The sequence below is a fragment of the Takifugu rubripes genome, chromosome 6 (assembly GCF_901000725.2).
Source record: "Takifugu rubripes chromosome 6, fTakRub1.2, whole genome shotgun sequence".
In the NCBI taxonomy this organism is placed as follows: domain Eukaryota; kingdom Metazoa; phylum Chordata; class Actinopteri; order Tetraodontiformes; family Tetraodontidae; genus Takifugu; species Takifugu rubripes.
In genome coordinates, this window is record NC_042290.1 from 6,447,616 (window position 1) to 6,461,331 (window position 13,716).

Genomic DNA, 13,716 nt, shown 5'->3' on the forward strand with positions numbered 1-13,716 from the left:
TGCGGTGTTGTTTCCTCGCTGGTTCTTGAAGTCGAGCAGGTTACTGATCGGACCCGAAGGGAAACACTTTGGAGCGGACAGAGGAGGCTGCACCGCCCCGGCCGAGGCAGCAGGGCTCCGGCTCCAGCAGATAAAGGCTCAGATAGTGATTGAAAGTGATGGTAAAAGGATTTAGACCAGGCATTAACAGACAGAAGGGGGAGCGATAGAGAGAGCTAGAGCGAAGTGAGGACGGGCCATCTCTCTCTCTCTCTCTCTCCCTCCCTCCCTCTCTCTCGCTCTCTCTCTCTCTCTCTCTCTCTCTCTCTCTCTCTCTCTCTCTCTCTCTCTCTCTCTCTCTCTCTGCCCTTGAGCATCCCGGGTAAACCCGAGCTTGTAAAGTAGGAAGCGGAGGCGGAGAGGGGGGAGAAGAAGGGCGGGCACAAGCCTCTCCTCTAAGTCAATATTTTATACTTTTGATACTCCTTTACGCTGGATTTCTGTCCTCTTTTTTCCCCCGGTCCTTTCCAAATCTAGGACACCGACAGAGCGCAGCGATACACGGTGCGATAAAAAAAAAAGTATCCGACAGAAGGCACAAACAAACAGCGAGTCGGGCTGGCACATAGCGGGAGTACAGTGAGGACCGCGGCGGTGGAACTGTTCAGTGGATGATCGGGGGGGATTTCTCTGTTTGGTTGTTCTTATTGTTGTTTTGTCCTAAGTGAGGGTGCACCCGCAGCTCCTGCGCCGAAGTGTTGACCCATCTCCTGGATACATGTGAGCAGTAAGTGCTTAATTAATGAAGATACCGGGTTTAAAAAAAAAAGAAAATTAAAAAATGTGTTGCTCCTTCCTGCAGCCAGATCTCCGTCCTGGAGAAAGTAACGAGAGTTTGACGTGCATTTGCACATTTTCAGGATATAATTGCTGAATTAATGTGCGACTATATAAGACAGTCACGGTGCGTGGGGAGGGGATTCTGCGCTTTGGGAGAGTGTAAACTGACACACCCTTGCTAGATAGCGTCAGTGACTTTACTTGTCAAACTGTGCACGGGGCCGTGCGGGACAGGTGCAGTCGGGCCAGGCTCCTGTCAGTGGGTGATCGCAGGGCGCGCTTTCCATGTCGGCTTTTCAGCTCAACATTGAATAAAGTGGTGGATTATTTTCCAACTCACACGGCACTTTTCGTTATTTAAGATAATAAAATTACTTTTGCGCGTTTATTAGAATCCATTTGTCCTTCGTCTCTTGCACTGGTGAGTTACTGGAGCAGTAAAAACTCTTACGCACGGACACCGGCACCAGCACGTGTTTTTACGCATGTGATTATCCCGAAGTGCGGTGCCTGTGCAACTCTTCATGCGTAATTATTCGGGTTTTCTTGTCCTCCGACATCCGTCGAAAGTGTTTTAGAGTAATATTCTGGTGGAAATTCAGATCTGATAGCGTAAATAAGACGCTAAATCCTTATCGCAACATTTTTTAGCGTGTCAGTTGGGAAACATTTTACAACAGATCCTTGAACGGATGTGACGATTTGAGATTAAATCTCTTGCATTCTTCCCCGTTTTGCTCTAGGACAGTCACGCACTTCCACATCGGCCAATGGATGCTTCTGAAGAGGCAGCAACTCCTTCCTCATCCTTCGTGACCATCCACAATTTCCCCGCGGGACTCGACATCCTGGAACATGGATCCGCTTTAACCTTTCCCATCCGACTCGCAGCAGCACTATGGTCAAACTGACTGTTGAGATTAATCTCTGTCACATTATCCGCCACTCCATTTGCCCTCCATCTTCCTCAAGAAGCCGTCAAAACAAGAAAGCGTCCCATTCGCGGCTCTCGGGGCTCCATCATTTTCTGTGAGGAGACATTGAGCACAAGTTCCGGAACAGCGGTTCTTGACATTTATGAGCCTGGGAGCGAGTTCTGTCACACCTCCATTTACAGTCTAAAGCAGAGAAGTATGGTTCTAGGGATTTCCACTCTTGTGATCATATGCGCTTCACCTCTCCGCTGAGCTCCGTGACCCCCTCACCCCGCGCCGAAACCCGCTCCAAACACCCTCCCCGATTGCCATGCGCCTCCAGACAGTGTTTCTGCTACTGTTGCACTGCTTGGCCTTCGCCCTGGGCCAGTACGAACTGTGCAAGTCCCTGGTGAGCACGGACGAGGGCTCGGTTTGGGAGCAGTACGCCTGCCAGCCGAAACCTGCGTCCATGAAAGACTACATGCGAATTAAGGTTGATCCTCCCGGAATCACCTGTGGGAACCCCCCGGAAAGGTTTTGCACACTGGTGAGTACATATCAGGGCTTCTTTTGCATATTTAAATTTTGAAAACAAACAACAACAAAAAACACGAATGCAGAGTGTCACATCTTTTGCAGAAATTTTTTAATGTAGAAAGTAATTTCCAGTCAATATGGCCATATATACGGCAATATGTCTGAAATTAAGAAAGAAGCTGAAGCGATCTAAAATGGGTGAAAAGAGGGGAAATTAACTGGTCTTGAAAAGTTGTTTGCAGTAAATGGTAATTCTACTTCAGCTAACTCACGCTGCTCAAAAAATCTCGGAATTTTTTACTGTTTCAAGGACAACGAAGGTTGAGAACTCATCAAAATTTCTTCCATAGCAACATTTAACACGCATTGGCCCGCAGGTTTGTTCCCATCACAGCTAATGCCTGTGTAATAATTTGAAACAAGGGTTATAAAATCATTGTAATCCCAAGAAGACTGCAATTAAGCCCCCTTCCTCCTCCCCCACCTCCATATCCTCTCTGCTTCTCCAGCAAAAAAAAAGTCTGATATTTAACTCATAAAATCTGCCTCGGTGCGAAACAGCAGGTTCCTTCTCTCTGCGTCCGCTCTGAACTGGCCACAACTGAAGGCGCAAGACCTCACTCTGCAGCCATGAGTCAAACTCGCAACATTTGCTAGACAGAATGTCCTCATCGCATTAGAGACTCTGCTAAATCTGCATTTGCGTCCTGCGTGACAGAAAGGCTTCATCACCTGATAATTTTACAAACCAGCCTGTCTTCCACGCTTCCTCCTAATGAAACTAAGAGTGCTTAGGTAGGGGTCATTTGATGGGAGCAGGAAAGCATATGGTGCTGTTTGGATACCTAATGGTTAATGATTTGTTTAATGTAGAAGCAGCGGAAACCACTGTCGTCTTGAGAAAGCTTCTCCAATGTCATGTCTTGAGATTAACGGTGGGGGGGGGGGGGAGACAGCGTTGCTGCCATAACGTATTGACGTCTGCCCCCTAATGGTCCCAGACTGGAAACTTCTATAACTATGTTTCTGAGTGAGCGATGATGAAATATTGATGGGTTTCTTAATGGGCTTTACAAGGGTTGGTTGCTCTATTCCAAAGAACCAGAGTGCGCTGCCAGAGCCACGAAGGAGGAGAGCTGCTTGGGGCGGGACCGGAAGGATTCGGGTCTTAGTTAGCACTTTCACATGGGGCAGGGTGTCTTAAATGGAAACTTTTGGTTCCTTTCAGGTCACCCATAACTGAAGACTGAAGGCCCCCTAGTGGGAAATAAGAGCGAAGAACTGAGTGATTAATATTTTCTTCACAAGTGAGGGATGTGGGAAAAGGGTAGATTTAGTATTTTTTTACATCATTTTTTCCTGCTGAAGCCCATATATTAAATCGCAGTTACAAAAGTGTGTTTTGGAGCAGGGAATCGAGCAGGGAATCGAGTCGATTAAGTCATCTGAACTCAAACACAAGGTATTTATTAAGGTTATTGGTTTACAAATCATTTGTTCTCATATTCCACCTCCCTCCCAGATTTGGCAGCTTGCAGAAAAGACAGTTTCTCATCTAATTGGTGTACATTTACATCGACTCATTCAGCGGTCTCGCAAGTTGAGGGAAAGTCAGGGCATGGGATTAAAAAAAAAAAGACCGCAATGCCCAGTGTGCATAGCTGCTCATCCTTAATAAGGCTAGAGACAGTGGAAGATGCAAAACATCCCTCGCCTTTTCTCCGAGTACAGTGTAAAATCTATGCAAAGAATTTGCTGTTCTGGGGGAGTTTGATGTGGAAAGCTTTCCCCGCGCGCTTTGGTTTACATTAGTTTTTGGTCTGTCTGCTGGGATCCATTTGATTCCAACTCTGTTTATCACTTGTTTTCTGGGAACGCATCATCCTTTCTCCTCAGCCAAACAGGCCAGCTCGTTGGCTTCTTTCAACGCAGCGCGCCTCCAACAACACGAGGAAGATGCTACTGTCACTACTGTTGGGGACTTCGGGAGTTTCTTTGTAGTTTTCCGGGATGTTCGTTTTTATGGAGTCTTGCTGTAGCTGGCTGCTGAGGAAAGTAGAGTAAGGAGGCTTGGGGGGGGGGGCGGAGGCGGTGGGCATGTTGCAGCGGGGGATGGCTAATGATGAGAGAGCGGTGAGGAAGATCTAAGCTTAGCTAAGCAGAAAGATGAAATCGCACTACAGTTCCACAGTAGTACGCGCGGTGTGTCCGTATGAAAATGCTGCATTAAACAAGGATTTGCAGCACTGTTATTTTATTTTCTCTCTCCTAACCCGAACCGTCAATCTTTTTTCTCCTGGGGCCGAGAACAGACAGTAACTAAATGCAGAAGTGAGCACGCTTGGTGACACCAAAGGGGTCTGGTAGGGGCTGTACCTGCCGCGATTTGGCTGACCGTGCCAAAATATTAAATTTTAAAAAGGGAAAAAACCAACGGAACCATCCCCACCATTCCGCTTCTCAACACATTTGCCTGTTTTAGAAGGTAGAAATCAGCCGGCTCTAAAAATAGACATGACAGAAGAGAGAGGCTGCGCAGCAGTGAAAGGGGAGCATGCAGAAATGAGAGGAAGATGGCAGCTGGTAGCGTGGAGCAGTGCTTCCCAGACTGGGCCTACAGCCATACTCCGTTCTCCCTGCCCAGCACGGCCCTGCTAGGCCGGGTGGACCTGCCCTGCACAGCGGTGGGTTGTTGAGGCCATGCAAAAGGAGCCACAACCAGCCGGGGTGAAGCCCATCGCTGATGCTTCTCCTTGGGGTATGAGCACGGCCAGGTGGCCGTGGTGCTAATAATACACTCTCATGAGGTGAATATGGGCACAGCGTGGGCAGGTCTAACGGAGCGGGGCATAATTAACGAAGGGATCAGCAAGAGTGAAATGGACAGTGATGGAGAGCACAAATGCAGAGACATGGGAGGCGGGGGAGGGACGGTGATGTAATGTACGGCTTGCATTCCCATTAGGATACAGTGGAAAGTGATCAGAGTGTGTGTAGATGTGTTGGCAGAACAGGAGGATGGTTATAAGTGAGACTTATCCCTCATTCAGGCGATGCTAAGAGGGGATTGGCTGCAGGGGCTTAGACAGCTTGAGGTGAACTTAACAACTCACGTCCTCTCACCAGTCTCAACAGTGGCTGGATTGTGGAGAAAAGCAAAAGTGTTGTTGTGCACGTGTGAGAAACAAGCTGCAACATCTGAGCCTTGAAGGGGACCTGGGCACCTTGGTCCCAATGATCCTGTGGAGTCTATCACTTTGACTAGCCAGGGCGGTTGTTAAGTTTAACACTTTTATTTACATTTAAATTTGTTTTTCCCCCTCTAACCGGGTTTGAAGAGACATTTTATAACCATAAGGACTTTAATTTGTTTACTAGTTACTTGATATGCTATATAACAGTCAAACCAACAAATTTTTAGACCTTTTTAAGAGCAGATATTGAAATCATTTAAAATAAATCAATTACGCTGAATCTGCGACGATACTGATACTTTTGCTGTTTCAATGTGATTTGCTCAAAAATCTCAGTACATTTGGTACCACATGACACTTTTTGTTCAATAGTATTCCAAAAATAACACAGTATAACTTCCTTTCCAACACTACACAGGACAACAGTAAGACAAATGAAACAATCTAAAAATACATTTCTATTCCTCTGATGCAGCAGTGAACAGCAGTGTGTATTTGCAGCTGCTACAAACCATCCTCAGAAATAAAGGAGGCGACAACTGTAGACCGACAAAAAGACACAGTTTAAGATAGTCTTAGTTGCTTTATACTTTTAATCAAATTAATCTGCAAAGTTCAATGGATCAGGTGTAAATGAGGAAGAACAGCAGCAGGAAATGCACCATCAAAATGTCAAGTAGTGTAATGTAGAGAGTCTTTCACAGGAAATGATGTAAGGGATCCCTTTAAAATACATCAGAACAAGCAAATAGATGGAAAGACTTTTAAATGGATGTTTGCTGTGCTTGGATGTGATTCCATCATTTCGGCCTTGATACTTAGTTTCTCAGAACTGTCACTCTTAAATCCGGCAAATCTACAGGAATCAGCCGAGCGCGCTTTTTAAGAAACTCTGAAATGACATCAGCTCCGTTACCAGAGACATCTCAGCCATCTTTAAGCCTTAAATCCTTTTCCAGCTTGTCTGTCCCTCCTTATCCCCCTCTGTATGCTCGGTTTAGATTTAATAACAGCCATCAATAAAACATAATGGTTTTTACCTGAACTCACTGCATCAGTGCGCTCCCAGAGAACAGCAGCTTCTCTCTCCGGCCCGTTCCTCCTTCAGAGAATTTGCTGCACGTATTGCCTACATTGCTTTTTATAACTTTTCCTGGTACGTGCTCTTTCTTTCTTCTCTTCCCCTCCAGTTCAGCAAACACCTTTCCTGACACGCACACCCACCTGCATGGAATATGCAGGCAAGCAAGTAATCAATGTTCCTGGTAATAAGGATGAAACGCGCACATGTATGCGTGCGGTTTTTAGGTGTTGCGCGCTGAAAACACTCAAGCTTCACCCAGCGCAACTCCAGCATGATGGGAGAGCTAAAGATTAACGTTATAACTGAAAAAGCAATATCTTTTTCCCCCTGCTGTGGCCTTTTTAAGGGGGGAGGGTCATTTCATTTGATGTTTCTTCAAAACAAAATAAATTGTGTTTTCTGAGCGTGTGTCCTAACCTTTATTCCCCTAGCTAGCAGTATAACTTTGAAACTTCTATAAGCGGAGAAATAAATAAATAAAATAAGAAAAAGGACAGGGAGGGCAAGACGGCGACAGGAAACCTTTGTAAGTGTAATGGAAGGACGTGCAGGGAGATGTTTTCTTTCTGCATGGTGTCAGGCTTTTTTTTTTTTTTTTTAAAAAAGAAGCTAAATTTAAGCATAGAGGCAAAAATGATTAAAGTAGGGGTATCTTTATACCCACAGCCCAATGCAAATTTTAATACAACAGGAGTTTTTGAAGGAATTTTAGTCTCATACTGTTTTTCCCACATGTGAAAACAAGGAAGTCACTAATCAGCAGGGGCATCGCGACGACTGTTGTCGTGGAGACGGGATCCCAGTGAGGATAATTGCTGGAGGGGTTTAGCAGCGTAGGCCACCTGCTGCAGCAGTTGGCCGGGATCTGCGTGTGTGTGTGTGTTAGTGAGCCAAAATGTGTTTGTGGGACGAGTGTATGCTGGTGTATACGTATACTTGGCTGGGCCAGAGCGGGGGCAAGAGGCCGGAGAGGATAAGGAAGACAGACAAAAGGCTTAACATAACCTCACGCCTAAACCTCTCATGGAGGATGAAATAATCTATCCAACCTATATTACACTACATATGACCTCCTCTGTAGCTAATCCTAATGGGCTCAGAGAGACCACAGCGGACAGGAACACCTTGTCGCTGCTCGAGCTGCCATTCAACCTCAGCAGAGACAACAATAAGTTAACAACAAACACTCATTGGTTGTTTTGTTCTTTCTTGATACTTTGTAGCCTAAAAAAGAAAGAAACTTTTTTCCTGTCAAACTCACTGGTGCTGCCGAGCGGGGCTGTATCTGGGACAGTGTGACAGCACGATCATTTTCAATAGGATTTGTAGGTCAGAGGTCACCTCCAGGACAGCAGCATACTAATCCCTTCCCCTGTGTGTAAATGTGTGTACACTAAGGTCCAGAGATGCCCCATGAGGGGCAGCTAGCAAAGCAGCGGGATATGCTTAAAAGGCGCAAACGACTTGCATCAAATTACCATGTCTCTGTTGTTATGAACAATGTAGATTATCATCTCGAGTGTGTTTGTGCTGAGAGTGATCTCTATCTGAGTCAGTGAAAGGGAGATAATTGTGTTATCAGTTACAGGACAGCGGCACCACAGTGTGAAGAGAGAGATAGATTATCAGCACTTCTATTCCGCTGGAGTTCCACCTCTGCTTCTTTACCTGTGGTCCTGCGTGGCGTCCCCTTTGCCGTCCAGCTTGTCTCAGCAGCAGTTCTGCGTGCGCTTGTGTTTCTTTTCCTGCTCTGCATTGTCACCACAAATCAGATGATTTATAATCTCATCTTCACAGGACTGTTACTCCTGCGTTTGTTAGCGGAGCTTTACGCAGGATTTGACTGACCCTCCTTTGGTAGTGGCTTTAATTTGAAATGATGAAAATTGCCCCTTTTAAATCCAGAAAACAATATTGTTCAGTATGCCAAACTCATGGATTCTTTAAATATTCATATCAATGTTTAAATAAATATTACAGTCACTTCCTGCTGTAGTAAGATTGGCACATCATGTTGAAACAATGATGCGTTTTGAAGATTTAGTTAGATGGAGACTGCGTTTTAACTTGACCTACTTTGCATCAAACCACTTGTCAATTACACGTTGCTAAAATATCTTGGAAAAAAAAAAACAATTTTCCAAAAATAACAATTGAGGTGTCTGTTTTTAGCCTGTTTGTGGCAGCGCGGTTACCAGTTCGACATGTTTCAAGAAGAGCCGCTTGCATGGCACCACAATAGAGACAGAAGGAAGGAAGGGTGGAGAAGCCTGGGGGGGTAACAATACATATGAAGATTGTCCTCTGGAGACTGCTCCTTGCAACGATTCACATGGAAACAGCTCTCGCTGAGGTTCCGTGTGAAGGTGGTAGACTAAATGAATGAGTACACTCACATAATGTGGAAACCCTGTATGAAAACGGCTCCTGAGGCGATTCCAATGCTACTCAGTTGAAAACGATGCTGACTCCTGGTGCCCACTGCCATTAGAAACATGTCACACAGTTCCAGCTCATTTCTGCACAAATTTATAGCATGCGGCTTATAACGATGAGTAAATTCCTGGACACACAATAAAAATGATACTTTGACATGTTGATACAATGGTGCAACTAGATGTGAGATCGAATATTCACATATCTGTCTAATTAGCTCATCCCGGGGGTTTACAGAGCCCCGTGCATGTGGTCAAATCCTCAGCGGTATTTTGTAGATGAGGCACGAGGAAAGGCGTCTGCGAGGATCTTTGGGATTTCTTTGGGCACATATTTGACTTCTGCAGTGATGTCAGAAAACTGTCTTACAACAGTAAGCCACATCACTTTCAATCAAATCTATGCAAATTATCCATATGACAAGCCATTAGAATTTCAGGGGCTAGCAACTTATCTCTTGTTCGGTGGGGTGATGAAAATCTGATGTCTTGTAGGTCAGGGGCCCTGTAGGACAGAGCTCATACCTGGAAACAACAAGCAGATAATGAAATTGTGTTTCTAGCAGAGAATAAGGATGAGCCCACAGCAGGGAATGAGAGGTAGAAACTAAACTGAATTCCTGTGAGTGTGAGGGGCTGCCGTGTGCCCCAACATCTCGGTGTCATTAGATGAGAAGGATCCATCCTCTGGAGGTAAATGTGCAACGCTGCGCACGGGGGAATGCACGATCTTTATGGCCTTCACACTCCCCGATGTGCTGGTTTGCATGTTGACTTTTAAGATCCCTGTCCCTCTTGGCAGTAAGTCACTTTATGTTTATTTATTTCATGTTATCGACGCGTCATAGACTCTGCACTGATGCGACTGTATCATTTACTTGAGTGGAGGATTCTTCAGCCTCAGATGAACTTAGTTTCTGGGGGTTTTACGAAAATGTTGCATTTATTACACAACAGGTATGTTGTTTTTTTACAATCATTCATATTATTCATATTAACATAGCATAGCATCACATGACATGAGAGTGCTGCAAACTCTCAGCCAGCTGCATTAAATAACCACAAACCAGCCAGACTGGAATATTTGTTGGCGCCTGGGACCACATACTGAAACTGTAGTGATTCCTGGAGCTCTTCCCTTGGATGTTGAGTGTGAGAGGACACATGACTGGATCAAGTAATTGGTTAATCCTTCCAGAGCCTGTCTTTAGATCTTTTTAGCTGTGTTGTTGCCCAAAGGTCACTCACCACCACACTCATGACTCTCTGGCTGTGTTCCCTCTTGTAGGAGAACCCTTACCTGTGCAGCGACGAATGTGATGCTTCCAACCCGGACTTAGCTCACCCTCCTCAGCTGATGCAGGACCGTGAACGCAACGGTCTAATCACCTACTGGCAGACAGTTACATGGAGGCGTCACCCAGAGCCACTGTTAGCCAACATCACTATGACCTGGAACAAGAGTCTGGAGCTCACGGATGACATTCAGATCACCTTTGAGTATGGCCGCCCCACGATCATGATTCTGGATAAGTCCATGGACCACGGGCGCTCATGGCAGCCCTACCAGTTCTACGCCGACGACTGCACGGACGCCTTCAACATGCCCCCAAAGCGTGTGCGTGACCTGACGCCCGCCAACATCACACGGGTCATCTGCACCGAGCAGTACTCGCGCTGGGTCGGCTCTAAGAACGACAAAAGCGTGAAGTTCGAGGTGGGGGCACGCTTTGCTGTGTTTGCAGGGCTGCGGTTACAGAACATGGACAATCTGTACACTCGCATGGAAAGTATGAAAGGACTGAGGGACTTCTTCACCTTCACCAACCTTCGGTTGAGGCTTCTCAGGCCCGCCCTCGGGGGCACCTACGTCCAGAGAGACAATCTGCTCAAGTACTTCTACGCCATCTCCAACATCGACGTACCAGCCAGGTGAGGGTCACGCCTTTATTTAGCATGTATATTTTCATTAATATAATTGTCCCTTAACAATGAAATAGTTGTATAGTTAAAATTAGAAATAGAGTTTAATTATATTACACACAGCCAAGAAAAATCGCACCTTCACTTGATGGTTGCTGTTGTTTATCTGTCAGATCTCATTAAAAGCCTCTTTTTTGGGCCGTTTTACCTGATGAGACACTGTCTCTGACCTCAACTTCACAGATATCTGCAGAAATTATCATAATATAAACGTGCTTGTGTGACCCAAGTTCTTTTTTTACCCCCAGAATGAATATTAGGATAAACATAAAAAGTAAGACCAAATCTCTATTCTGGGAGTTTTTTATTTCCATCTTGAAGGAAAACTTTATTCGCCTTCAAAGCTACGATGTAAGGCTCTGCTGAGCCACAAACAAAACTGTATTTATTCCCATTGCATCTTAGCAGCAAAAGAAATGGAAATTTAAAAGTCCCAGATGATAGGGGAAGTAAAGTAAACATGTGACGCATCTACAGTATTCACACATGGAATAAACTCCCACCGTGGTGTAACAGCTTAGCGACGCCAACAAAGGAAACCGCCCTCCAACAATAGCCTATCGGCTGAAATGACATCACTTTGAATGGGTTTTTGGATCGTAATAAAGCGGCTGGCATATTTTTGAATGTCTTTACTGAAAGGTGACGTCTGGAGATGAAAACACCCTCTGGTCTGACATTTCTCCGTGCACTTTCACACTCACTCACTCTGATCCGGGCCCGTTTCACATAACCTATCTCTCTCCACGCGAGTCCCGTCGGCGGCCTGTGAGGAGAATGATTAACGACAGGAACATGTGGCCTCGGTGGTCTAACGTAAACCGCCATCCACATTCTGTCAGGGGAGCCGGGAACCCTTACAAGGCAACTTTGTGACAGTGAAGGATGCTCGAACCCTCGCGCGCCTGCTTAGCATCAACGGGCCGTCTTCCCCTCTACCTCTCAGAATTATCATTCCAATCAATACCTCTGGCTGACATTTGAATGGTATTTAACAACCTCGTCGGGATGGTGCGGCGCTGGGGGGGAGGAAGGGGGCGTAAATTTGTGTGCGTGACAGGGTGGCGGGTGAGAGGAGGGAAAAAAAAACCCAAAATGAGTCACCATTTGAAACAGGCGTGGAGCTATGTGGGCGTCTCATCTGCGTTGTCAAGGTATGGACGGGGGGGGGTGTTTGATGGAGTTCTGAGCTGATGCTGACGCAGCACACACACACGCACACACACACACAGGGGAGGAGAGAGAGCTCAGTGACACTATAGAAAAGGCTTGAAAGTATCAATCACAGGAGGACCAATACCTGGGCGGTGACACATTTTATGTCAGTGCCTCCTTTACACCTGCAAACTTTAGTCATCATGCTATCCTGTCTCAAAATATCTGCTTATTTCTTTATCCAAAAGTCTAAAATCTTCATCGTCTCCATGGCCTGTGTGCCGCTTTGCTCAGAACAACATCCCTCTGGTCCGGAACTTTGGGTTGTATCACTCTGATATTCTTTTTCTTCCCTCCTGCGGCAGAGGTGAGCTGGTGGCCGGTGACAGCTCCAGATAGTGTCAGTATGTGCTGGATCTGGTAACGGGAGACCCAAATTTAGCCCCGTGGAGATGACTGAGGCCGGTCCATCTTCCGCCTCTGCCACCTCCCGTAACATAATCACTAATCAATAAGTTATTCCGGGCGGCCAGCAGAAGTATTAGGTGATGGCAGTGGGGGGTCTTCGACAGTACAGTACAATCAGGAGTGTCTGATGCTTATGGCTGGGAAATTGATTTTGGGGAGCGAGACGATTAGTCAATGTTCCCTGGACAAAAGGCTAAGCTATTTCATCTCATCTCATCTGGCCTCCGTAACATACTGGGATTTTCAATGCTTAAAATTTGAATAATGAATATTCCACTACGCTGGCGCTGCAGCGGGGACACTGCGCACTGAAATGGGTTTTATATGATCAAGGCCGAGAGGCAGCGTACCAGGGGTCGCCGCTGTAATGAGATACGCCGGTCGTATCGATGGAGAGGGAGTTGTAGTCACTTCCTGGCCGTATCGTATGTCACCGTGGCTCGAACCCTGGCCCGCTGGATGAACCAGGTTAAAAGCCATTATTATTAGTTATAAATATTCAAAGTGACCTAAGCGAAGCAAAAACAAACCTCTTCCCAACAATCGGTCCCGAATTTAATCTCTTGCCGAATCCTGTCTTTTATCCGGTGGGGGGGGCTTTGTCAGAGAGGCTGGACAGCTTGAAAAAGAGCTGTCGCAGGTGTGTCAGACGCCAGGTAATCAGAGCCAAAACCATGCTGCTTTGTCAGTAAACGCATCATCCGATAGGCCATTAAGTGCTAACACAGAGCAGCTAGATTTGATGAGAGGGATGGTGTAAATTTAGATTTGGGGATGCAATGACACCACTCAGCAGAATGCATGGCGAGAGAGAGGGCGTTTAGGGTGGAGGGAAGCCAGAGGAGGCGGAAGGCTGCCCTAAAGGGGAGAAGGTCTGACCGTTTCAGGGAGGCAAAGTCAAAGAGGATGGGGATGGTGGCAGATTTTTCAGCATCAGCTCACTCCATGTTACACATTTGTTCCAAGGTTAACTGTAATGAGCCCCACCAGTGACGGCAATCTAACCTTTTAGACAAGGAGTTTGGAGTTCTGGAAGCCCCGGGATATATGCTGACTTTACCAGCTAGAGTCACCTCTCAGATGCGTCCATTTCCATAACAGCGATGGCCCGTGTGTAGGCCCTT

The 13,716-nt window shown here is 46.2% G+C and overlaps 1 protein-coding gene across 1 annotated transcript in view; it reads left to right on the forward strand.

Moving 5' to 3' along the window:
- The first annotated feature begins 370 nt into the window (after positions 1–370).
- ntng2b (netrin g2b) overlaps positions 371–13,716 on the forward strand; it is a 41,277-nt gene continuing 27,931 nt past the window's right edge. The window contains exons 1-3 of the mRNA XM_029837605.1: positions 371–766; positions 1,563–2,283; positions 10,275–10,918. Coding sequence (XP_029693465.1) covers positions 2,065–2,283; positions 10,275–10,918 — 863 coding nt within the window. The 5' untranslated portion in view covers positions 371–766; positions 1,563–2,064. The remainder of the gene's footprint in view (positions 767–1,562; positions 2,284–10,274; positions 10,919–13,716) is intronic.